Source organism: Rhamphochromis sp. 'chilingali' (assembly GCF_963969265.1).
Source record: "Rhamphochromis sp. 'chilingali' genome assembly, chromosome: 16".
NCBI classification, from domain to species: Eukaryota; Metazoa; Chordata; class Actinopteri; order Cichliformes; family Cichlidae; genus Rhamphochromis; species Rhamphochromis sp. 'chilingali'.
In genome coordinates this window covers 27,350,505-27,376,951 of record NC_137943.1, presented here as the reverse complement: position 1 = coordinate 27,376,951, position 26,447 = coordinate 27,350,505, and the positions used below count along the sequence as shown (strand labels likewise).

General features: G+C 40.4%; 1 protein-coding gene across 1 annotated transcript; it reads right to left on the bottom strand.

The window, feature by feature from the left end:
• On the bottom strand, positions 1-21,621 carry nfatc4 (nuclear factor of activated T cells 4). The gene is made up of 13 exons (XM_080907678.1): positions 21,005-21,621; positions 16,642-16,808; positions 12,126-12,638; positions 6,966-7,141; positions 6,690-6,852; positions 6,403-6,503; positions 5,840-5,941; positions 5,401-5,588; positions 4,773-4,913; positions 3,647-3,702; positions 3,422-3,548; positions 2,551-3,273; positions 1-772 (listed from the first exon to the last, which is right to left on the bottom strand). Exons 1-13 carry the CDS (start codon positions 21,195-21,197, stop codon positions 702-704), a joined length of 2,721 nt encoding a protein of 906 aa, XP_080763804.1. The 5' UTR covers positions 21,198-21,621; the 3' UTR covers positions 1-701.
• Between the last annotated feature and the right edge of the window lie 4,826 nt (positions 21,622-26,447).

Here is a 26,447-nt window from a genome sequence, read left to right as displayed (position 1 = left end):
TCTGCTGCAACTTTAAGATCTTCTTGTTGTTTGAAAACTTTTTATTACCTTGAATGTTTTGCGAGACTTAAAGACTTTTCATCCATCTCTCCTCTAGCCACAGTTCTTTAAGAGGAGAAAAAAAGGACACTGTAAAGGGTTGCAGGACTATGAGTACTCTTTCAAACAGCTGCTGATTTAAGACTGCTGAAGCATCCTTCTGCTGAGTCACCCACCAACTCCTCCATGTTTCACCATTCTGAAACAAACTTGCTCTACTTTGAGGTATTCTAACAAACTATATCTCTTACAAACCTTTCAAACTGTTTTAAAAGTCCCTGCCTTATCATCCTTTCAAGAGGTCAAATATCAGCCCTGCACCAGCCGATATATACTGAGAAACAGTAGCAGCTGGTTTCCCCAGTTGTGGATTAAGCCCAGTTCAGGACCAAAAGAAAAACATCAATGAAAACAGCCCCTGAAAAAAGATTATGGTCTATGTTTTGCAGACATTTCAAACTCAAGCAGTTTCTTATATAATTTATTTTGAAAACATGTTACAAATATTAGTTTCCCTTTATAAAACAGTTACCTGTGGTCATAATTACAGTGTCCTGGTAATCCCCTTTCAATATTACATGTAACTGCAGCGACACATCTTGATACCGAGTGCATAAGGAATTTAAAATGAGGCTGAATATCAAACGGGGGACCTTCTCAGCTCAGTTTGGCTGGTTGTCCATCTGTGAGCTTGGCTGGTAAGACTGGATGTCCTCCCCGATGAACTCTGATACTGTGGAAGGAGAAGAAAATCACAGATTCACTTGATGCAATTTGCTGCTGCAAAATACAAAATAACCTATACTGCACTGTCAGTTTCAATTGTATGTATATTTTCAGAATTCATTGGCTTTATTTTAATCGTATTTCAACATCCCCTTTTTAGAGATTTGTATTATTTTTTTTTTTTTTACGTATTTGGAACATCTAGAAAAACTGCACACCACACCACATCTTCTTGCATCAAGTAAAAATAAAATCTAGTCCCCAACTTAACCACCAAGGTTAATGCTTTGTTTCTTTTTTTAAATGTTATAATGCAAATTACAGTGAAGACTGTAAACATCTAAAAACACCAGCAACCACAAGATGCTACCAAACATTACATTGACTAATATCTGTCTATATATCTGTCACAATCAAAAATCAAAAATAGTTTATACAATTATCAACTCAATCAAGTCAAGTCACCATCAATAACTCCATGCAGTTAAATCAATCATCAATAATCGTAAAACCCTACAGTATTGGGGAAAACCCAAACAATCGAGCAACCCCTTAAGAGTAAGCACTTTGTAACAGGAAGCAGGAAGAAGGTCCTAGTAGAACCCGGCAAGAGACTTTTGATGGTGTTTTTAGAAGAGACTGAAACTCTACAAATAAGGAGTTACCTGTTTGAAAACTAGTCTTTCTGGGTTCTTTTATTTTAGTCAAGAGGTAGGTTGGAATTAACCACTTTGTTTCTCAAGCTACCAGTTTACCTACAACAAGGTTTCACTTTCTCATCAAAAAGACAATTTTTGGGGCCAAATTAAATGGCAAACTAATTTGGAGAGCATAAATTCAGATTATTCAAATTTTGACAAAAATACAGCTCTTTTCTTTTTTACTATGACTGACCCTGCAGGTAATGTCCATATAAAGTTGTGAATCGGCCTGGTAGCCAAATCTTTACACCAAATACCACATGATCACCAGCTATCCTGGCCATCAGAGAGCCTGTGTTGCATGTCATATCACATTCTCACTCCATAAAGCAGTGTTTGTAGATCAAAGACAATGCACTGAGTAGAAAAATATTTCAGCATTAATAAACATGATTTAATAAACTTGTTTTAAAAAGTGCCTTTAAAAATCATAGTCCCGGGGCTGAAAAACAAGAACACTGAAGTGCTAAAAACTGCAGTTCCTATAGTGGCCACTGGAGACTGGCTGCAAAAGTGAGTCAACTTCCGCTGATACTCACTTTAAAATGGCCAGCTTTACGGCATTAAAGTCGTGTTTACAGTCTGGTACAACAAATTGTCTCTGTGAAAAGTTTGCCCTTTCAAAATAAAAAGTTATTTTATAACCTGTACATTTAGATACTAGAAAGGCTGCTAAGTGTAGTTGTGCTGTTTGTGTGGTACAGCTGTCCAAGAACTTTGTGATCTAGTTTTGTGGAGTGAAATTTCTGTTTTTTATTTTTATGTTTCTTATCAATAATTAACAGATATGTATGGCAAATTTGGTGATATTACCAGATATCTTAGGACTCCACATTCTCTTCCAAATCTGGTCACGTCTGGCCAGAAAAACAAAATAAAAAAACGCCCAAAATACCTAGAGAGTGGCAGCCAAAATGCAAAGTCCATTCCGTGGATACCATTCCTTCTTCTATCCAGAATATTAAAAATTCTTTGTATTTCTTCCTCCAACATTTCTGTATCTGTGTTTGTAGCCACTTATGTCATTTTTTTTATCAAATCAGTTTTCAAATATCACATTTTTTTGAAAAAAACTATGTCTCACCTTCTTCAAAGGTAATGTGGTGCATAGAGGCAGAGCTGGTAAACTCCAATGGACACTCCTGGATCTTGGGATCCCTCTCTCCCCCATTTCCTGTATCCAGCACTCTTCCCTGGGGGTCCCAGCCCTCATAGTGGGAGTAGGATGCTGGGCAGATATCCTGATAGGGGTTTGGGTTGGTAGGAGGGGAGGGACAGACCTCCTGAGCATAAGCAGAGTACTGTGGGTAAGAGGAGTTGGGGATGGGAGGCAGAGGGGAGGTTGAGATAGGACTTCCAGCTGGGAAAGGGCTGAGAGAGGATGACTGGGAAGGAGAGGGTGAAGAGGACAAGTAGGGTGAGTCCAGCCATGGGGAAGGTGAAGGTGAGGGAGGCTGCGGACCACGTGGGTACAGAGGGGGAAGGAGCTCGGTGAAGCCCAGCTCTAGGTTCTCAAAACTGGGGTGACGCTCGGATAGTGCTGGCCTGGTCCCGCCGGGCTCTTCCACCGTGGCATCAGGTTTAGAGCAGTACTCCTCATTGTAGTTTATGGGTGGGCACGGAGAGGAATAGGTGGAGGGGTAGGGGGGTAGGTGGAAGCTCAGATTTTGCTCATCAGACATATGGTCCCCTCTCACATGGAAGCCTTTGTCTATCCTGGGTGGACCCCCTGCAGGACACATGTTTCCGCCATCCAGAGGCAGCATAGGGGATCGAGAGAGCAGGGGATCATCTTCTTTGAACATAACTGAGGGAAGAAACCGAGAATAACTGACACACATAACTGATGTTCATGTAAAGCATGTCCAGCTGCCACATATAAGTGTTGTATTTACATTGGATTTCAAACTATAAATCTCTTTATTTCAAAATTATTTGTGGGATTAGATACTCACTGGGTAAATACTTAAAGCAGTGAGTGCTGCTCCGTTTCCTCTTCCCATTAGAAACATAAAGATTGACCGACACAGGCCGACTGACAGATAGGTCACTGTAGGCTGGGACCCTCACACATAACAGACACTGGAAGGCATAAAGACGACATACAGGGGGATTACAGAGCATTTATCAGAGCATCTCCAGTTGTGTTGGATGCGTCTGCTGAAATTTCACAAATTTACCTCATTGCTGTTGTCACGGTCAACATGAGCCTCCTCCTCCCACTGTAATTTGCCATCTAATGCAAAAGAGCACAAGAGCAAGGTTTGACATAATGAACACAAGTCAATTATAAAAGTGCAGCATCTGAATTAAGCTTCATTTAAAATGTCTGTTAGACTTCTAGTATCCCCCTTCTGATTCTGAACTCATCATCAAATAATCACCATATAATTTTTTCTTTGTGTGTATACTGGGTTGAATTTTGATGTTCAGCTTGAATAAAGATTTGTTGATTTTTTAAACTCTTGAGTCTCTGAGTCCACGTTCTCCCCACATTATGACATACATGTGAGATAAGTTTCTAATACCTGGATTACACAGACCTGAATGTGAAAATTATCAGCATATAATGAACTTCAAATATGTGAAGACAACCATTTAAAGGGGCCTATTGTTTGTTGTAATAAAAAAATATTGTCCCACAACATCTTCAATGTTTATTAGACCTAGTTGCACAAGCATTGCATCAAATCCTTCGTGCTCTGCATTTGAAATGCTTGTCAACTATGTGTGGGAACCTGGAAATGTGCATTTTGACAGTTTTTATGATTTGATATGAGAGAACTATTCACTATGAAATCGTGAAAATTATCATTTTTTGTGTGTGTATTATAACTTAATGTGGTTTTTGAACTGTTTTAGGTTGTTTGGTATTTTTATTTTGGTTTATTGATCTTTATGTTATTTGAACATTTTGCTTTTCTCAGTTGTTGACTCGTTTTTTATTTGTTCCCTCAGTGTTTGTTCCATTTAGTTATGACTCTCACATGTTATTTTGGAAGTTCCTTGTGTTTAGTGTCTTGCATTTAATTTTATTTCCTCTCTTGCCTCTCTGTGTATGTATAGTGGGTCTGTTAACTCTCCCATGCATGTTTAACTAGTTGGAGAAGTTAACAGTTAGAGAATTGTAAGTTCTAACTGTGAATTCCTGCAGCACTATTTTAATCTAAATCTAATGAGCTGAAGTATCATTTACCTAATATTAAAAAGTGATTTCAAATTATTTTCTGTCTTATTATATTCCCAATCAACTTTTACTGCCAGTTCTGTAAATTAAAATGCACCAAGGCTCCTCTGGACGCTTACCTGTGCCTCTCTCCATGAAAAGGACTCTGGAGACTGGCAGGAAGTTTGTGCCGCTCAGCAGCAGCTCTTCCCCTCCTTCCACAGAGCAGGAAGTGAGGCTGACCGACTCGATGACAGGCAGCTCCTGGGCCGAACGCTGGGCTGTGGTGGAGAGAAACGATAAATGCATATGTAGTCAGACTTTAATCATACACTACCTTTCATCAAGGTTAGTGCATCTCAAAGTGCTCTACAGATGACGGACAAGCCATTAATAATACAGAGCAAAATGCAATAAAACATCAATCCATAAAATACAAAGTAAAATAAAATGTAAAAAAAAAGCAACAAAGAGTAATCAGTGAAGTTAAGAGCTTGAGTAGTGGAGCAGAAGTAATGCAGGATAAGGTTGATTAAAAAGACATGACATTATAAAGTAGAATAAAATCAAATATATCAAATAAGATCTGGAAGTGAAAAACAAAATAAAATAATGTTTATAAAGCAAAGCACTTGTGATCAGTGTTTGCAGAATTGTAAAAAATCTCAACCTTTGACAAATCCAAGTGACACTGCATGTTTCAAATGTGACTCCTTTGTAAAAGGATTCTGTATCATAATATGAATTCTCCATAAAGCAGCCACTCACAGCATTCGATGGGCAGAGAGGCAACCTGCAGAGCCAACACTCGTCCAGGGGGTCCTGAAGGGGGCACTATAGGGAGGTGGGTACGAAACACCAAACGAACACGTGTGTTTTTCCTTCCAACATCTGTTTCTCCTTTCCTCAGCTCAATGTCTGAGTTCCTCAGTTTCAAAATCCCGGCACAGTCGATGCTGTGAAACACAAGATTTGTCTCATGACATAATTTTGAGTAGGAAAAGTTTCACTCAACACCGAAACTGAAACTTTAGGGAAAGAGCTATTTAAAACTTAAAGTAGACCAGTTACAAAGGTATGACACAGCAGTCAAACATGAGCAGCCCACCCGAGCATATATAATAAGCAACTCCAGCATATGTGTTAAAAAAAAAAATCCTTTTTCTACAAACATGACGAGGACAGTGAGAGCATCCTTCTGACTTACAGAGCAGTCATGTTGTTCTCGGGGCTGAGGGGGATGTCCAGTAGTTTGGTCCCCACCTGGACGCTCTCGTGACTGGCAGTGCCCACCATCTTTCCAGTCACTCTGAAGGGGAACATACATTTAAATTTACCAGCTGAGAAAAATAAAGTGAAATCCCAGCAGAACACAAGTTATTTATGAACGAAAAACGGTGAAATTGCTTCCAAAATGTGAGGATTAATAATCCTTTTCACGTCACTTCAAGTTCTGTGAACACATGAGATCAATAATCACTAATATCACCCTCGCTTTTTTTCTAATGACTTTTTTCTCAGTTTGGATCTGCACTTCACTCGATATAGGATATCATAATCAAAAATATATTCTCTGGATTATGGGAAGGGACTAACAACAACTGTTGTAACATATTTTCTGGACTAACACGAGAACCAGCTGGTGGTTTATTGCACAATGGTTAAAGCTACGACAGTCACGTGATGGGTCCCCTGAATTTTGTGTTCCTTGAACATCATGGCATGAAGAAAACATTTGTGTTTAAATAGAAAAATACTGCAGCTCAGTACCTGTGTATCTGATAGAAAGGATGTGGTCTGATTGATCGGTCATCAGCTGTTCCAACGAAAACCTGAAGAGAGAGCGGTTTTCTCTCTGTGTAACCACACAGCTGTGAAGATAGAGAGAGACGCAGTGTGAAATCAAACTGCAATGAGGCCAGCAGCAGTGGCCAAAGAATTTGTTCCAGTGTCGTGTGAACATGATCAAAGACATGTTAACCTTAAATTAGATCTGATATCATATAACTCAGTTAAAAGGTGAAAAAAAAAAAAACCCTGAGAAATTTCGTTTTCACCTTGACAACAGGATGTCCAGTCGGTGCAGCTTTGACAGCTCCTCTGCTGCCCTCCGTCTCGTAGTGGGCTCTGTGGTGTGGCCGAGGCTGGACCTCAATACGCAGCTCATACTGGTCAAACTGGGATGGCAGAGGCCAATCAAGTGGCGGCAGGGCGTTAGACCTGAAATAAATCAGATGTGAGAATTTTAGATGTAGTAAGAATAGAAAGACCCACATGGAGAGAAGCAAGTAAATTTACAGGATTGAAATGTTGAAAAGTGATGCTGTCCTTGCCTGAATAGAGGGCTGTGGGCGCTGGCTCGGGTTCTGCCCCAGGCCAGAGGAGGGGGAACAGAGAGGTAGTCCATGCCCACAGATGGGGGCTCTCTCCTGGTCTGCTGGGTCTCTGGCAGTGGGCAGGGAGAGCTGTGGCCCAGAGCCTGCTCCTGGTCCACCTCCCTGGGAGATAACTGCAACACAAAAATCCCACCTCTTTAGTTCTCCACAGATTTGTTTTTGCTTTGCTATTTCTATTATGTTTCTTTTATATTTCAGTCTTCTCTGTATGTTTATGTTTTTATTTATTTAAACAATTCATCATGTGAATGTGCCAGATTTAGCCGCACGAGCTAATTTTCTTCTGTAGTCCCTGCCTATTGATAACATATTAAATTAACCAACAAAACCGCACATACACAGGCATGTGAGGCTAGCTAAAAGAGAGAAACATATCTAAAAATAAACACATGCCTGTTATGTGTGGGCTGTGTGCAGACAGGAATAGGACCCAAGGTGCAGACTCCAGAGCCAGATGTGACCTCAAAACAGCTTTAATGTTAAACTCAAATATAACATAACTGGAAAAAATCAAACTAAACTTACACCGGAGGACTGACAGAACACAGCTAGGTAAACGGTAGATCGCAACACAGACACAAAGAAACACAGGGCTCAAATACACAGAGGTCGTGTCCAAATTCATGGGCTGCATCCTCCTGAGAACCCGGCCTTCGCGGTCTACGTGGGCCGGGTCCTCAGAAGGTCGGGTAGGCCGGAAGTAAACGGCCGTGAAATTGGACGGTCTAGCCTTCTGATTAGCGTCACCGCTGTCTCGGTGGAGTTTAATAAACTCAGCCGTCTGCTTCTTGCTATCTAAAATATAACAGGGCACTGGCGTAAATTCTCGACTGTCTCATACTTCTGTTTAATCAGTTTTCTGTTTGACGTTTAGTCAGCTGTGTAAAAACCAAGGAGGAACCCACCCGGGGTAGAGATGGCACGATACCACTTTTTTATGTCCGATACCGATATCGATATCATAAATTTGGATATCTGCCGATACCGATATGAATCCGATATAGTGTTTTTTAATCAACAAAACTGTTTTTTAAATATCTTGCTGCATTTTGTATAAGTTCATACTCAAATTTAAAACAACAACTACACTAAAGCTATTCTGTTATACCTGTATGCAAAAAAAAATATTTCATAGTTCAGCAATACTGATCAATCTAATAAACTTAAACCTACACCATCCTCCCTATTCTGGTATTTTAAAGAGTACTTAGCATAAATATTAAGCAACCTAACTAATAGGGTTCCAACTCCCAGCAACAACAAAAATAAATAAATAAAAAATAGGGAACCACCCCTCACGCTCCACCTCATGATGCTTAATCGACGTAATCAACCTTAATTTGATGCAGTGTGAAAAAAAAATGCACAGAAATCAATTATTTTTCAAGAAATATTAAATAGATTCAACATCTTTCTTCAACAAAATTGCAGACTGCACAGATGGTACCTTCCCAAAGGAAAAAGTACTATAGCTTACTAGGGTATATTAGACTTAATAGTTACTATATACAGGAATTGACTTCTATTCATTTTACATCAAATTAAAAATTTGGGTGTCAGATAATTATTTATTAAAAGCTAGACATTTTAAATGAGTATAAGAAAGAAAAGTATGTCTTTGTGCCCCCTTTTCCCTGTTAATGCCCTATTGGCCCCCCTGGCTAAACTTTGCTAGATCCGCCCCTGCACAGTTACCAGCGTCAGCTACGTAGAAAAAGATCCTGGTGTAGAAAGTAATATTAAATACATTCTAACAATAGCTGATCAAGCTTAAACGTGCTGCTGTTGTTCAGCCGCTGGTTTCCTCTTTCTGGTGCAAAGTGGGCCAAAAGCAAACAAGAGAGACGGACTGGCGACAGAAAAGCCGATCAGCTGATCATTAAGCAGTTTCATGATTGAAGTAGCAGCAAGAAGAGGCAGTCGCTCCATATATCGTTTGTTAAGCTTAACGCAGGAATGCTTTACAAACATTCAGAGATGGACTTACACACTTGCTTTACTTCTCTCGGGGATAACTTTGTCGGAGATGAAATGCCGGGTTGCTAGCGAAGCTCCAAATGCTATCCAGACCACCGACAGGTCCCACATGCCACAGCCGCTCTATCACGTGATGCATACTGCTCCGACGTGCTAACGTTCTGAGGTGAGTTACAGCGTGTTGCAAGTTTTGTGCTTTCGTGATATTTAATGGATCGATTACATTTTTTATTTTTCTCCAATATCCGATCCAGTAATTTAGGTCAGTATCGGACCGATACCGATACGTAATATCGGATCGGTCCATCTCTAACCCGGGGGATTAATAAAGTTTTATTTTATCTAATCTAATCTAATAACTTTAATCTCAGCCAAACCGATTTACTCACGAACAAACAAAACACTGAAAAAAGCCCAACAATAACATTTTTAGGTTGTCTAAGTGACTTATATATTACGTTTAACCCGAGCAGCGAAAGTCCGCGGTGATCTGAAAATGATGTGCCGGGAGTTGTGCCGTTCTCAGCCGCATCAGTAACCCTGGAGCTCCCGGCTAGCTATCGAGCTGGTGGGTAGCAGACGTCTCCGAAAACGTCGAAGCACTTTTGCAAATATGCGATATCTTGATAAACCGAGCAGATATTTGATGTTTACACAGCTACTTTCTCGCCTGAAAATATGTTAAAAGTTTATTTTGTGACCCAGAAAGATTAGTATGAGTAATTTTAAAACTTAGTAGCGGCCGCCATTATTGGAAACTGGAGTTTGGCTGGGCCGCGCTATGAATTCTGGGATATGGTAGGCCACGAAGGACACACCCGACCCATCCTTCAAATTCAGGGAAAAGGAGGACGCATTTGTCGGCTGCATTCGGAGGAGTCTACGAATTTGGACAGCCTTCGGTGCGTCGCTGTGACGTAATCGGTCTACAAATGCGGCCTCAGGAGGATGCAGCCCATGAATTTGGACACGACCAGAGGGAGCAATCGGGGAATGGGTAACAGGAGGGACACACAGCTGGGGCAAATCAGGCCTAACGAGACAAGGGGAAGCAAAACCAGACACATTAAAATCAGACGTGGACTTTCAAAGTAAAACAGGAAACCCATAACACAGACTGAACAAAAGACACAGACTCACATGCAGGCACTACAACAGAGGGAACAGAGATGTGGGACCAGGGCAGACACGGGGATATAGCAACTAAGGATACACAGAGACGCGAACTAGACAAGGGGATACAGCTGACAGGGGAGATAGCAACTAGAGAAGACAGAGACATAAACCATAAGACAGAACTCAAAGAAACCAAAGACTAGAAATAATAAATAATAAACTCAAAAACCCTGGGTCAACGACCCAGGCATCTTTACAATGCCCATATAACATATTAAAAATCAAATGTTAAAAATCCTTACACATTAGAATCAAAGACTTTCTTTGACACTACTCAAATCATGACAACATGTTTGATTATCCAAAAACCAAAGTTTTATAGATTTAGAGAAAGAAGTAAATGTTGTTTTCCTTATTTCTGTGTAAGGGAACCCTAATGTACTCTAAAGAAAAGTCAACAAAACTATGGCAAGGAACAGATCACAAAATAAAGGAGTAAGAAAACATGCCAATGCAGCCTGAAAATTACATCATGGTCAGCTTTTGGAGGTATCTACACTAATACACTAATGCAATATTAGCAACATTTATGCAATAATGTCCAAGCACGTGGATTATAGGCAGGCCGTCTACACAGAGGGGCCTGCTTATCTCTACAAAAAATTACAGAGGAAGTATAGTAATGGCAAAACTGTTTGGACCGCCAATCATGTGGAACTATTGCTGAAAGTAAATGGACTGATACTTAGATATAGATATAGCACTTTTCTGTTCTAACTGAGCATCCAGAGAGCTTTTTTTCACCCAGCCATTCACACATTCCATGCCTTTACATGGTTTCTGAGCATACACACACTCTCACACTCTGATGAATACAGCAGGGTTCAGTAATAACACAAGTATAAAGCAGCCACAGCACCAGAACACACAGACTGGGAGTTTTTGCACAGTAAATACAGCAACATAGCATTATCCATCACCAGAGGAAGCCAAGGTATTGGGAAAGAAATACCCATACAATAAAAATGAAATCTCAAAACATAACAGAGTTTAATCTTTGCAAATTAAACATCCAATCAGGAACTAAAACGTAGGTGTCAAAGGAGCTTGCAAAGAAAAGCGTCTGGACTTCTATAAGTTGCTTGAAGACGTTTCACCTCTCATCCGAGAAGCTTCTTCAAGCTCATCCGAAGAAGCTTCTCGGATGAGAGGTGAAACGTCTTCAAGCAACTTATAGAAGTCCAGACGCTTTTCTTTGCAAGCTCCTTTGACTACGATGACCTGGATGACTGAGAACCTTCACAGACAAAACGTAGGTGTCTGTATCATTCAAAAGTTGCAGCTTTTAGCTTTCTTGAAAACTGTTTTAAGACTTAAACTGCTTCAGTTTTTGTATTTGCTAAAATACATATTTAGTGTCGATGCTAGACAGAAGCATAGTAAAAGCAACATAAAATGAGCATACACTGTATAGATGGCTCTGAAATAAAGGTCCTTTGAACCTGCATTCTTTGTGATAGCCAGCAGGGGGCGACTCCTCTCATTGCGAGCGCCATTACATAGAAGTCAATGAGGAAATCACTGAGTTTTCACTCGATTTTCTGCCTCACTGAACATTTTCCTGATAAGTTTAATGGGTCAGTCACTGGTTTCAAGTCTTCTTCAGTACAGCTTGGTGTTCATTTGATATATGATGGTCACATATAGACTCAAATAAATCATGAAGCTGGACATTCATTATGGCTTGGCTACCTTGAGTTCCACAAGTTTTTTACTGTGTGACTGTGCAGTGTCCTTGGCTTGACAGTTAGATTGAACCCTCTCTTGTAATTTCTGTTTTAGTTTAAAAACAAACAAACAAACTAGACAGGGATGGCAGCTTGAGGTCTAAGAGTAGGAGCCGAGTTAGAAAACAGAATTTTATACTGCTGCTTTGAGAGGCCTACTCCAGGTTTGGCAGGGCGGCACCTAAGTAAAGGCAATAGATCACACACAGCACTTTACCTGCTCCAATGATGTCTTCCTGGTTTTCTGAGGAATGCTGAGCTCACAGCTGCTGGGCGGAGCTTGAGAGTGAGGGGTGGACTCTCCACCCTCCAGGTTGCACCCCTGCAGTTCCTCTGAGTAACTCCCTCTGCGCGAAGTACAGGGAGACGCCAGCGGGGAGTTTCTACGCTTCTTCCCACTAGGTGAGGTGGGCCTTGAGGATGATGAGTGCCCAAAATTGATGCTGCCTTCGTTCAGCTCCTCCTCCTCCACCAGCAGAGAGTCGCAGCTGGAAGCGGGACTGAGCCAGCCTCGAGAGGAGGGGCTAGAGGCGGGGCTGGGGCTGAGGGAGCTGGGGCATCTGTCACGATAAGTAAAAGGATCCAGTAGAGGCAGGTAAAGGCGCTCTCTGTCCCAACCGCCGCTGTTGCCCATGTCCCAGTAACTGGAAATGGTGGGTGTTGTGTCATCATCAGGCGAGATGGTGGTTATCTGGATGCTGGGGCACTCGACCACACGAGATTCAGAAACCTGGAAAAAAGATAAGAGGCTCGTCACAAACATTGTCACACACACAAAAAAATATACAGTGGGGCAAAAAAGTATTTAGTCAGCCACCGATTGTGCAAGTTCCCCCACTTAAAATGATGACAGAGGTCAGTAATTTGCACCAGAGGTACACTTCAACTGTGAGAGACAGAATGTGAAAAAAAATCCATGAATTCACATGGTAGGATTTGTAAAGAATTTATTCGTAATTCAGGGTGGAAAATAAGTATTTGGTCACCTCAAACAAGGAAAATCTCTGGCTCTCACAGACCTGTAACGTCTTCTGTAAGAAGCTTTTCTGTCCCCCACTCGTTACCTGTATGAATGGCACCTGTTTGAACTCATCATCTGTATAAAAGACACCTGTCCACAGCCTCAAACAGTCAGACTCCAAACTCCGCCATGGCCAAGACCAAAGAGCTTTCGAAGGACACCAGGAAAAGTATTGTAGACCTGCACCAGACTGGGAAGAGTGAATCTACAATAGGCAAGCAGCTTGGTGTGAAAAAATCAACTGTGGGAGCAATCATCAGAAAATGGAAGACATACAAGACCACTGATAATCTCCCTCGATCTGGGGCTCCACGCAAGATCTCATCCCGTGGGGTCAAAATAATCATGAGAACGGTGAGCAAAGATCCCAGAACCACACGGGGGGACCTGGTGAATGACCTGCAGAGAGCTGGGACCAAAGTAACAAAGGTCACCATCAGTAACACACTACAACGGCAGGGAATCAAATCCCGCAGTGCCAGACGTGTTCCGCTGCTGAAGCCAGTGCATGTCCAGGCCCGTCTGAAGTTTGCCAGAGAGCACATGGATGATACAGCAGAGGATTGGGAGAATGTCATGTGGTCAGATGAAACCAAAGTAGAACTTTTTGGTATAAACTCAACTCGTCGTATTTGGAGGAAGAAGAATACTGAGTTGCATCCCAAGAACACCATACCTACTGTGAAGCATGGGGGTGGAAACATCATGCTATGGGGCTGTTTTTCTGCCAAGGGGACAGGACGACTGATCCGTGTTAAGGACAGAATGAATGGGGCCATGTATCGTGAGATTTTGAGCCAAAACCTCCTTCCATCAGTGAGAACTTTGAAGATGAAACGAGGCTGGGTCTCCCAACATGACAATGATCCAAAACACACCGCCCGGGCAACAAAGGAGTGGCTCCGTAAGAAGCATTTGAAAGTCCTGGAGTGGCCTAGCCAGTCTCCAGACTTCAACCCCATAGAAAATCTGTGGCGGGAGTTGAAAGTCCGTGTTGCTCGGCGACAGCCCCAAAACATCACTGCTCTCGAGAAGATCTGCATGGAGGAATGGGCCAAAATACCAGCTACTGTGTGTGCAAACCTGGTAAAGACCTATAGTAAACGTTTGACCTCTGTTATTGCCAACAAAGGTTATGTTACAAAGTATTGAGTTGTATTTTTGTTATTGACCAAATACTTATTTTCCACCCTGATTTACGAATAAATTCTTTACAAATCCTACCATGTGGATTCATGGATTTTTTTTTCACATTCTGTCTCTCACAGTTGAAGTGTACCTCTGGTGCAAATTACTGACCTCTGTCATCATTTTAGGTGGGGGAACTTGCACAATCGGTGGCTGACTAAATACTTTTTTGCCCCACTGTATCTAATTAACAATTCAAATCTCAGTAAGAAAACTGGCAGTAAGAAGCACAATTTTAAATAGCTCTTTAAACCATTGTTATTACTTTGACCTTCAGATCAATCTTTTGACCTTTAAGGAGAGGTCAAAGGTCAAATGCAACATGATATTTTAAGATTGTCTATGGTACTTTCTACAAACACGGCATAGAATCATATTTTTATAAGTTATGAGCCTTTTTGACAATTTTCAACTAATAAATAATGAAGTTGACCTTGAAGACCTTGATGGATGCAGACCAAATTTTAATGGATTTTTGACATGACCCCACTCTACATCCTTACCAAGTCTTATCAGAACTGGAGGAGTTAATAATAATAATAATAATAATAATAATAAAATTCAAATTCAAATTCAAATTTTATTTGTCACGTACACAGTCATACACAGTACGATATGTAGTGAAATGCTTGGACAACTGCTCGTGACCTAAAGAAAACAAAAAAAGGAAAAGGCTATGAATAAGATAGGAAATAAATATGAAAAATTAAAAAGGGTAAATTTAACTAGGAAGGAATAGAATATAAATTAAGGTTAAAAATGAAATAACTGTACAACACAAATTAGAATGAAGGGTAAATTTAACTGGGAAGAATAAGATAAAGATAAATATATAAATTAAAGTTGAAAATAAAATAACTGTACAACAAAATACACAATACACAATATAGAACTATATAAGAATGTATGAAGAAATCTAAATATAAATAAATATATACACAATAACAGCAGCTGTACAAGTATTAACCGGAAATGAAGAATATAGTGACCAGTGTTGTGCAAAACCAAAGTCCAGAATGTCCAGTGTGTGTGTAAGAACCATATGTGTGGGTCAGTACTGTGTGGTGGTGTGATTGAGAGACCGTATCGCCTGCGGGAAGAAGCTCCTCCTCAGTCTCTCTGTGTTGGTCTTCAGGGAGCGGAATCGCTTTCCTGACCTCAACAGAGAGAACAGTCTGTTATTATATTATTATTATTATTATTATTATGTAATAATAATAATAATAATAATAATAATAATAATAATGTATAAAAAGCAAAGAAAAAATATTAGAAAGTGTTCATTCTTGTGGTCTCCACCAAGTAGTTAAAGGGGACATCTGTTAACGGCAAGGCAAAAATACGTTATTTATTCCCTTCTCTATTTAGAGAGCACTGAGGCAGTGATCACTAAGTTTTGTTTGTATGTACTAAGAGTTTCATTTAACATCGTGGTGAGATAAACTATGAGAAAACAAGCTTTTTTTATGTGTGGATTTGGATCCTTTTCTTGGCACTGACCCCTTTTAAGGATGTGCTCCCTGAAAGCCTCTTTAGCTTAATTTGAAACCTAATATATAAAATCTGCCACAGTGAAATTTAGCTGCCTTCAGACTTTTTCAAAATGACTCCAGGACAGTAGGAGAAAGTAGGCTGGGTGTCTGGCTGTGTTTAAAACCTCTTGTTTGTCACGTCCTGTGGTTTTTATAATTTTGAGTTTTAGTTAATATAATACAGTTTGGGTTATGTGTTTTATTTGTGGGATGTTTTTATGTTTTGAGGAACATGCTTGCTTCTCCACCCTCTCGTTGTCAAGTCTTCTTCTTTTTCACGTGATTCGCTGTGCAGTTACTTCCTGTTTTATTTTAATAGTCTGTTTTCCTCTCTGTGTTTATTCCCTCATGTATTGTGCAGCTGTGGAATTTTCAACTTTTGTAAAGGACTTTCAACCTAATCAAGGATTATTTTTCATTTACCTTGTGTTGTCTGCAAGTCCAGAATTTGGGTCCTTCAGGTACAAAAGACCAATCTTTTTTACCCAGTAAACCACAGAATTCAGTGAAAACTGTACATGTACTCTCACCTTGTTATATTCTGAGACAGTATTACAACATATTTCAGCAGCTGCCCTGCAAAATGCTCAAGTCATAGTAAAGAAGTGCATAATATTTCCTCAACTAAATGTGTGAGTGTTTAAAAGTCTGTTTGCTTTGTCTCAAAAAACTTTAACTTATATACCCTAAGTCTTTCGGCCCTTGGTTTGGATACAGAAAAAAACTCTCCAAGTAAGGAAAACCTCTTAATCTTAAGGGGAAATGGAAGGAAACCAAAGAGAAATCTGCTGAGGAAGCCTCCTTCTTCTTGGACTGACTTACATGCAATCGATGGCGTGTCTACAAAAGTTGAATATGCGCTTGGAACAAACTTAAGGTCAACCAATCAGACGGCTGCTGCAGCTGCTGCAGCTGATTCTTTCTACGGTCATTTGTTCAGTTGAGGTTGAAACTGCAGATTATATGAAATACTTAGACATAGGCTGTCTCACCTGTACAGAGCGTGCCGGCAGGCTCTCATAGGTCCCGCTGAACTTATTGAAGTGATCCCTTCGTGGAGGTGGGGAATGCATCCCTGCCCGCTGACTGGACGCAGGTGTTGGGCTGGGGATGTCGATTGAGTGACCTGCGTGAGAGGCAGCCAGGTTTTTGTCTGGAACTGAAAATACATAAAGGTTGGGATGAATGTCCGGACACATGAAGGGCACACCCACAAATTATATGAATTAGAAAATCTCTTTCTGTTGGCAAGTTGCCTGCTTGCTTAAACTGACTATAATCCCATGCTCCCAAAGAACAGCACTTTGTTCTGTTCACTTTACACCTTTTCATCCACATGACAATAAATAATTATTCATCTGCTTTTCATCCCCTTAACCACACAATAATAGCTAGTTCTGCAACTGTCCTGCTCTTGTACCTCTGGCGTGAGAGAGACTCATTAGATGAAAATCAAAATATTGTAAACACAATTTGTGGTGAGTAAGGATTCATTTTTTATCATCAGTGTGCTTCCATCATGCTTTACACATCAGTTTCCCTTCATTTTACTGTAATTGCTACCATATGGAAAATGCACACGCTGGAATTTTACCGCAATAATGTTTTAAAAGCAAGTGCAGCATTTTTGTCACTTTTAATATAAATGAGGAAATAGAAGTAATTTTCGGAAAATGCAAAACTACTCCAAACAGTTTAGTAACTTAGCTTAGCAAATAGATAAGAAACAACTAGCTGCACTGACAGAGGATTAAGTCGTTTGACATTTTTAGAAAATATGAGGCAAACAGCTGCTTAACATTATTGAGTGATTTTAAAACATTTTGTGTACAAGGTGTACTTGATAGCCAGCCAAAATCTTAAGGCAAATAGTGGTATTTGGAAGCCTCTATTACATCTGTCATTTAAAATTTCTTCTGATTACATCGCCTGAAGGAACATAGCATTACAGCGGTATTTGTGTTCTTAGTAAAAAGCTCCACTAGCATCACATCATACATTTCCTTGCTTAAAAAATGAAATTAGGAGTTGGGAAAGTCGCTGTTTGCTGGATGCCCCTCTTAAATCTCAATCAAACGAAAAGCAAGCAATTCGAGAAACACATACTCCACGAGTACACCTCTAACATCTGACCTCGTGCTTTGAACTCTGTCTCTTATGGTACTGAGCAACCTGAGCCAGACTCGTGTCACATCACAGGGTTATAATGCAGACACTGGGGTTAGGAAGGTGACAAATGTCATAATCCAGACATGTAAGAGTCCATGAAATTAATGAAACAGAATTTACATGTAGACAAATGTATATGCCATTATATTTAAAAGAAAAAGTAGTTTGTGTATATAGGTGAACTTCAGTCAAATGCTAATGTATTTAAAAAAGATGCATGCATATGCTTTCCCAATTGCCACAACCTAATCAATATTTATAGCTCTGACCAGACTTCCACTCTACATGGAAGAACCAATGTGAACATCTGCCCACAGGTTTTACCATCACAACACTAAAAGCATTGCTGTTTAATCCTAGGATATAATTTGTCTCCGACACCTTATCAGACAGTTTTATACAGTCCACAAAAAACAGGAAAAAATGCTGACCATGTGTCACGTTCAGAGCTTTTTTGGAATGAGCCGAGTCTCAGTCACAGACCAGTTTGTCTTGGGAGACCCAACCTGGAGGAAATGCCCCCAACAACATAACCTCCAGGATCACTCTGACACTCAAACCGCTGCACCATCATAACGTGACCATTCACTGAGGTGTCTACACTGTTCCTCACTGCACACTCATATACTTGGTACACTATTTGGAGACAACTAGCTTAATTTTATAGCATAAAGACTGGAAACACCTAGTCAGAAGCATAAAAATCAATGTATTATTATCTCTGAAGCTGTTGTTAAATCTTTATGCTAGCTAGGCTTATTAGCAGCTAACTATAGCTTCACATTTAAAAGGCAGACATGAGTTTGGTATTAGCCATGTTTTTTTTGTGACTCTTGGACACCAGTTGGTTTTCATTTTAAAATTCTTCACGCTATTTTTTAGTCTTAGTCTTTATTATTTTGTTAATAAAAGCAACAGGAAACAGGGGACCAAACTTGGAATGGTAAATGCTGCCAGCTTCCACATTCAGTTCAAAAACATCAACGTAGGTGTCCAGATGAATCTAAATGTGGGCCAAAAAGACTGTGATAATCTTGCCTTAAAGTGGGATTTGGTTTTATCCATAATCACTCTGTCGTATGGCAACAATTTATCAAAATCCCTCCAAAACTTTCAGTTCTACTTTTAAACTATTTCGTACATTTTTCCATGTATTATAGTTACAAATTGCGCAATAAAGGGTGAAATGGGAATTCTAACTAAATCATGAAGTTTACTTTTGGCCCACTGATTCATTTCACAGCATGAAGAACCACACACCCAAATCCACCGCTGACCTTGACATTTATATAGAGACTTTTTTTATTGTATAATCTCAACATGACTCCTTTGTATTTTGCCCATAAGCCACCAAACTGACTCCTTAAGGCCACATCCCTTGCCACAACATTTTCCCAGTGTGGTGTGGTCTGGCTTCACATGGAGTCAAACAGTAGTTACTCTCTAATGAACGAGGCTCGCTGCCGCTCCGTAGTGGCGGCGGGCCATGCGGGCAATTTTTGGGCAATGCGGACACACAACAGCAACTGCCAACGAATTAAGAAGCTGGGTGAAAAAAAAATCTCTTCAAATGTTTCCTGGCAACAAAAGTATTTCCAAGTGATTAAAGCTACAGTACTGAGGCAACTCTTCTGCTAGCGGATTTTTCACATGAATCAGTGATTTAGCGGTTTATATGTAGACCAGCAGGAGTTTATGAGGCACTAGAATTTAACTAACACTTATCGAACAGGGGGGAAAAAAAGACTCACTGATCTAATATACTTTCATCTTTGTTTCCATGTCCTGAGCTGAACCTCAAAAAAGCAATGTTTACCTCAACCTGGGGGTCTGTGGGGCCTCACAAGTGGTGGAAAAATACATGAGAGGGGTCATGAGACATTGAGAGAAGAGAAAAGCAAAAATGGTATAATACTGCTGTGTGCCCCCTTGTATGGCATATATATATGTATGTATACATGTATATATATAAGCCTTATAGGGTTCAAAGGAAATGGGGGAAAAAACATACATTTGTGCCACTCAGATTGATTTCTTCTTAAGCTTAAACTGTTGTCTTTTTTTTTTTTTTTGCCTCAATTTAATGGGGAATTTATCTCTTCGTGTTCTCTTCTTAATCTTTAAAAAAAACATAATTTAAATTATCATTGGATCAGTTTCTTTTGGAGATACCAGTCTAACAGATCTAATATACCTCAGAGAATCTCAGTTCGAGAGTCCAGCTCTTTAACAAACTTCGATCTTAAATGAGATGGTTTCCGGCATGAGGTTCGGGGTAAAAACAATAGGTCACAAAACAGATCTGGAGCAGCATAATAGACTGATTCACCTAAAGTATAAGTATTTTTGCAATAATGTATTTTTTAAAAGTCTTTGACAGTTAAATTATTCAACTCATTGGTGAACAAACTTTACCACCACAACAATCTTGTTGCAGCATCTGTTTACCTTGATAGATACTGGATTCATATTTAACTTCTGCATTGCTTCGTTTTGAAAAGCCCAACTTTAACACATTTTATGGTCATATCCATTGAGATTTATACCCAAATAAATAAAACCTACATACTCTGAAACATTAAAAAAAAGCGAAGAAAAACGTGAAGACTTGCCCTCTCCTTTTTCTCCTGTAGTTAATGTTCATACCTTGGGTGTGGTAATACAAATGTATGCCAGTGTGGGCGGGAAACAAATGAGTGAGAAGATGTGAGGATGTGAGGTATGTGTATGTATTGGTGGAGCTCGGATGAAGACGGGAGGGAGGTGTGTGTGTGTGTGTGTGTGTGTGTGTGTTCAGTACACAGAGGTTGAGGTTCCTTCCCAGCTGGCAGCTGTTAACTCTACTCACACGCACAGCTGATTAGAAACACATTGAGTCTGGGGCTGCACGCATGCACAAGCTCACAATGCGCAAAGATATGCACGCAGATGCATACCACACAGAAAACAAACACACAGTAAAAATATACTCGTTCTCACGCAAGCATCGGACGTACGTTCAAACATACACATCACATAAGCACAGGCATGCAGATGAAAGCCCCATCAGACTACACGCAACGGCACGCACGCGCACAGAAGTTCCCATGAGTTTTAGAAGCCACCCCGTCAGGCCGCTCAGACCCCCTTTATCCAGTATGTCCCTTTGCTTTTAACACATTCAGCTATTCAGGAAGTGACTCTAACCCAGGCTGCTGCTGCTGGAGGAGTCGAGTTGCAGCAGGGCGCCTTCACTTTCCTCCCCGGCAGCGGAGCTCTCCGGCTCGGTAGAGCGCACCGGGGATGGATCCTGGCCCTGCCGCGACGGCGGATCCTCCTCAAAAACCAACTTGAACTCGAACTCTCCCTCCTCCCAGCCCGAGCCCGGCGCGGCCCCCATCGCCCTCCGGCAGCAAGGACAGGATACAGATATACTGATACAATCTTGTCTCCCTGCGTCAGGCGATTTTAACGTCCCTTGGTGCGCCTTTAAAAAGAATTCAAAGGAACTTTATTCCCCAAACTCTTCTCCTAAGTGCGCGTCATTGTGCTAATATTCCTCATCTGGGATATGTAGGAAAGTTTTGCTTCAGAAAGTTTCTACGCGAAAAATTCTGCTTCTTGCCTCCTTGTTTGCAAGTTTTTCCAGACTTGATGTCTTGATATCCAAATCAAATTTTCGCTCCGGATAATTTACAGTCTTCTCCGAATCATATTTCCAAAATACCGTCGGCTCTTTCATTCTAGCTCCATCGTCATCCCTGTAGCTTCTTCTTCTAGTTCTTCAAGAGACTGGGAGGAGGGAAAAAAAGTTTATCAAATATTTTTGTCGTCCTTTACCCTTAATTGCCTTTGGGTGGGTTTCCCAGCTCCAGTTGGTCCGTTACTCATTCCCCATAGGACCTCATGTCTGTCAGTCATGAATCCCCTCTGCCCAACCTCCTGCCCCCCTCCTCTCCCCCTGCCTCGCTCACTCTGAAGGTTTCTCTTGAAGTCGTTCACTTAATATAACTTATTATAACAATCCCATGCAAATTTCTCTTTTCTTGTCTCATTTTGCATCATTTGCATCATCTCATTTAGTTTTTCCTTTTAAAATCAACTTCATGTCCTCATCATCCTTATCATCAATTAGATTTTCGCATAGTTAAGCCCAAAACAATATGATTATTATTCCAATCATGAGCAGGACACATGGCAAGAAGTTCATTATCTCTGAAACCTGCCATAGGCCGCCTGCACGGCCACCAGGGCTGTGATGTTAACTGTCAGTTAGTGAACATAAGAGGGCCTATTTCCTGTGGCAATGAACACAACAGCCCCCCTTTTTTGGCTGTCACCCCTCCCCTTTTCTTCTCTTGCATTTTTTTCCTTTCCCTCCCAGCTCCTTCTCCCCTCTTCTCCCCACTGAATCCTCCTTGTCCCTCCTTCTCCTGAGTCTTGCCTCCCTCCTCTTCCTCTCCACCAAAGGTCTGTTTCTCATTATCCTCTGTAGTCTGCTCTCTGTCTGAGTCAGGAGACGAAAAACTTAAATAAACACTCTCTCTCTGGCTCTCTCCGCCTCAGTTCAGCTCTCAGTGCCCCCTCCCCTCCACTCTGTCTCTTCTGTCCTCCTTCCTTGGCCTCCTCTCGTTCTCACAATCATTAGGAGTATGTTATACTGGTGTGTAGCTGGGGGCCTGTTTCACTCTCTATGTCATCCTCTTGGGGTTGTGTGGGCAGGCCTTGGATGCTGGACTGATTTCAAGATGTTGCAGTGTGGTTGGGGAGAGGAAAAAGTGCGACCAGCAAGGCAGGCACAAGAATTTCTGAGGCCCTAACAAGCCTCAGACTTGATAAACCTTTACACAACCACGGTGAAAAAAATCCCACTGACTCCATTGGGTTATAATCAGGGAAATTGTTTTCTCTGTGGTAAAGAAAAAAACCCATAGAGGTTTGATTGGTGACCTCATGGTGGTTGAAATTTTCTAATCAACCATTTAGTTTCCTGCTTTCCTAAGAGACAAGAAAATGTCCAAACTACGAGTGAAAGCATGCTTCAGACAGTGTGATTAATATTTAAAGTCCTCCTGTACCTTTCCAAAAGCAGATGTGAAGCCAGTTGCTCCAGCTGTTGAAACGAGTATTTTCCAAAAGGTCTTGCATAGGACTTAATTGTTGCTAAATATTTCCTCCTAATGAAACAAACGGCCCGTTTGGAGCACCCATAATTAGAATCAGTGGCGCTATTATAACTGAGTACTGATGATAATCTTATTTAAAAATGAAACATCAATATCATGGCACAAAATCGCATAGGATAACAGGATTCACAGGATGCGCTTCAATCCATATTATAATATTTTTATCAGCTGTTTATCCAGTTTAGTTTTAGGTTGCTTTTTTAACAAATGTTGTGACCCTTTTTGACAAGGATAAAAATTTGATTAGATTTGATATACCTTTATTAGTCCCACAAGGGGAAATTTCAATTTGACATCGTGACCACCCTAGATAACAGTGATAGATATTCTATTTAACATCTTAAATAAATATTGGACTCTCTCAGGGTCATGTCCACCCATCAAACGACCCTGAGCTCCTCCACAGTTATTAGAGCCACTAGAGAGCACTTTTTTAAGGGGAAATATATATCAAGTTGGACAAAAGATGCTTATATTTGACTGCAACTGAGTTTCTAAACACAAAGGAATGCCTTTATAACTTACTCGATACACCTGAGGTTGTACAGGGGGTTTTACAGTGTAAGATAAACCTGCCTTTTGAAACCCCCATTTGGCCACAAAACAACACAGAGTTTTGCACCTTTTTATAATGACTTCCTCTAGCTTTACAATACAATGAAAATACCACATGTTTTTATTACATAGTAATCTCCTTGCAATGTGCATTTGCATGTATCTGGGTCAATCCAGTGCCGGAGCTGTCAGGACTGCGTTCACACAGCGGTGTCACTGAAATTAATGCAACGGTTTGTGTTTTTCATGCAGTAAATAATCCAAGAAAAGAGGTGAGGGGTGGGGAAAGTCTTTTCTTCTTGTTTGTCGTGTGGAAAACAACAAAAAGTATATATTTAGTCTGCTCTCTCTCATTCCGCCTCTATATCATTTTCACTTCAGGCGAGTTTACAGGTATTTATTTTAAACAGCTTTATTTTTCTTTCTGTTATCGAGATAGATCGATTAAGACTTTGATAAAGATATAAAATAAAAAAACTAAATGTGCATTGTCCATTGTCACTTAGAGGATAAGCATTTATTGTATTGTAATCTGCATGTGTATGTTCTGAATGATTTTTTATTTATTTATTTTTTTTGCATAGATGACAAAAGTACTCTCTTATAAACACTGAATCCTAAAAATCTATGTGTAAGCAGTGCTGTACATTTCCAGCAGTTCAGAGATAGGACACTGCTATAAATGGAAAGATTTAAAGGGCTGTGAAACTGTAAAGTTGAATGGCTAATAAATTGTTTAAAGCAACACTGCAGTATGATGGATGAGTGCAAAAGACAGGAGGAGCTGCTGAGTGTCAAGTATATGGGAGGAGAAGACACAGAAGGAATGATTCCCGTGGATGTGTTGCCCTCGTGTGGTGAAAGCTAGAATAATTTTACCGTAACTTTCCTAAAAAGCAAAGCGAAGTGAATTTTCAAAGTGAAATTTACCAAAAATGATCAGTAAAATGATTTTGGCAACATGATTTCCGTTATACATCAGATTTGCTGTCTTTTTTTTATGCTGCTTTTATAACTCAGTGTCTCTCTGGGATTGATAAAGTTCCTGTGCTCTGTCGACACAGGAACCACTCCACTCAGGAACCAATCCCAACCACTCCACCACCATGGTTGATATTTCGTTTCGTTCATTTTGTTGTAAGTGAGAAAACTTACAAATTCATCAGAGGCCCAAATAATTATTTCTCCTTTTTCCTTTTTACTGGAGGCTGAGTCTTCACTAGTTTTCTTGGCTGACGTTGGGGTTGAGCTAAGGGTTGGTGAGACTGCCACAGGTTAAAGTCTATTATCAAGTTATCCAGTGAATGTCGATAATCTTCTTATTTGTTTACATAATACTTTCTTTTAAGGGGGCTGCTGGTCCCAGACAGACACATTTTCACAGAATCACGTACATCACATAAAATCATATACAAGGTCTTGAATAATCAGGCCCCATCTTATCTTAATGACCTCATAGTGCCATATCACCCCATTAGAGCATTTTGCTTTCAAACTGTGGGCCTACTTGTTGTTCCTAGAGTATTCAAAAGTAGAATGGGAGGCAGAGCCTTCAGCTTTCAGGCTCCTCTTCTGTGGAACCAGATTCCGTTTAGATTTGGGAGACAGACACTATCTCTACTTTTAGTATTAGGCTTAAAAGTTTCCTTTTTGATAAAGCATGTAGTTAGGGCTGGATCAGGTGACCCCGAATTCTCTCTTAGTTATACTGCAGTAGGTGTAGGCTGCTGGGGGAAGTAGTTCTCCTTCAATCACTATTTCTAGTCACTATGTGTAGACCTCTCTGTATTTAATCATTATTTATTACTATCTCTGGCTCTCTTCCACAGCATCTCTTTCATCCTGCCTTCCTCTCCTCACCCAAGCCAGTCATGGCAGATGACTGCAGTTCCCTGAGCCTGGCTCTGATGGAGGTTTCTTCCTGGTAAAAGGGAGTTTTTCGTTCCCACTGTCGCCAAAGTGCTTGCTCATAGGGGGGCGGTCGCCCCATGATCAGAAGGTCAGTGGTTCGAATCCACTGAACGGCTACCCTGAGGTACCCCTGAGCAAGGTACCGTCCCTGCACACCGCTCCCCGGGGGCCTGCTTAGTGGCTGCCCACTGCTTCACTGAGTGAATGGGTCAAATGCGAAGAAAAACAAAAGTGATTTCCCCACAGGGATCAATAAAGTATACAATATTATTACATGACTGTTGGTGTGATTTGACGGTGTATAAATAAAATTGAATTGAAATTCAGGTTTATTTAAAATGTTTAATAAAAAGAAACCCTCAGTTTATTTTGTAAATGAAAGACAATGAACTTCAATAAAAGGACCATCACATCTTTCACTAAATGTTTACTGTATAGGATGAGCACACCGAGTTCATCTTGAAGGGTGACAGATGGTTCTGAGAAACTAAATTACTTCCTTGTTTTACTTTTTTTCTAATTTACACTTTTAGTTCAACTAAAACTACAAACTAAAAATATTATACACAAATTTCCAAGTACTTAATTGTTTGGACGGCACCTTTCCACTTTTACTGACGACTCAAAGCATTGCACACGTTTACATTCAAATCAAAATGATCTGTTTTTATTTTGGTCTGTAGAGCTATTTTCCACTCAAGTTTATTTTAAAATTACTTACCCAAATAAAAGTTCAACTTTTAGAGTTTAATCTTAAAAATAAAACTCTTTAGACATTCTTTTGCAAGCATGTCCTATAGGTCATGATAGGCAGTATTAACGTAGCTCTTTAAAAGTAGTGGGAATAAGTGGACCAGAAAAAACCGGCAGAAGCAGGATAAACTCAACACTTGAGCCCTGCGTGAGTTCAGATGTAAGTGCATTGTGGTATAAGGAAACACTAATTCATCATGCTGCTGGTGGTTACTCACATATGCCCATGATGAAAGTGTGAAAAG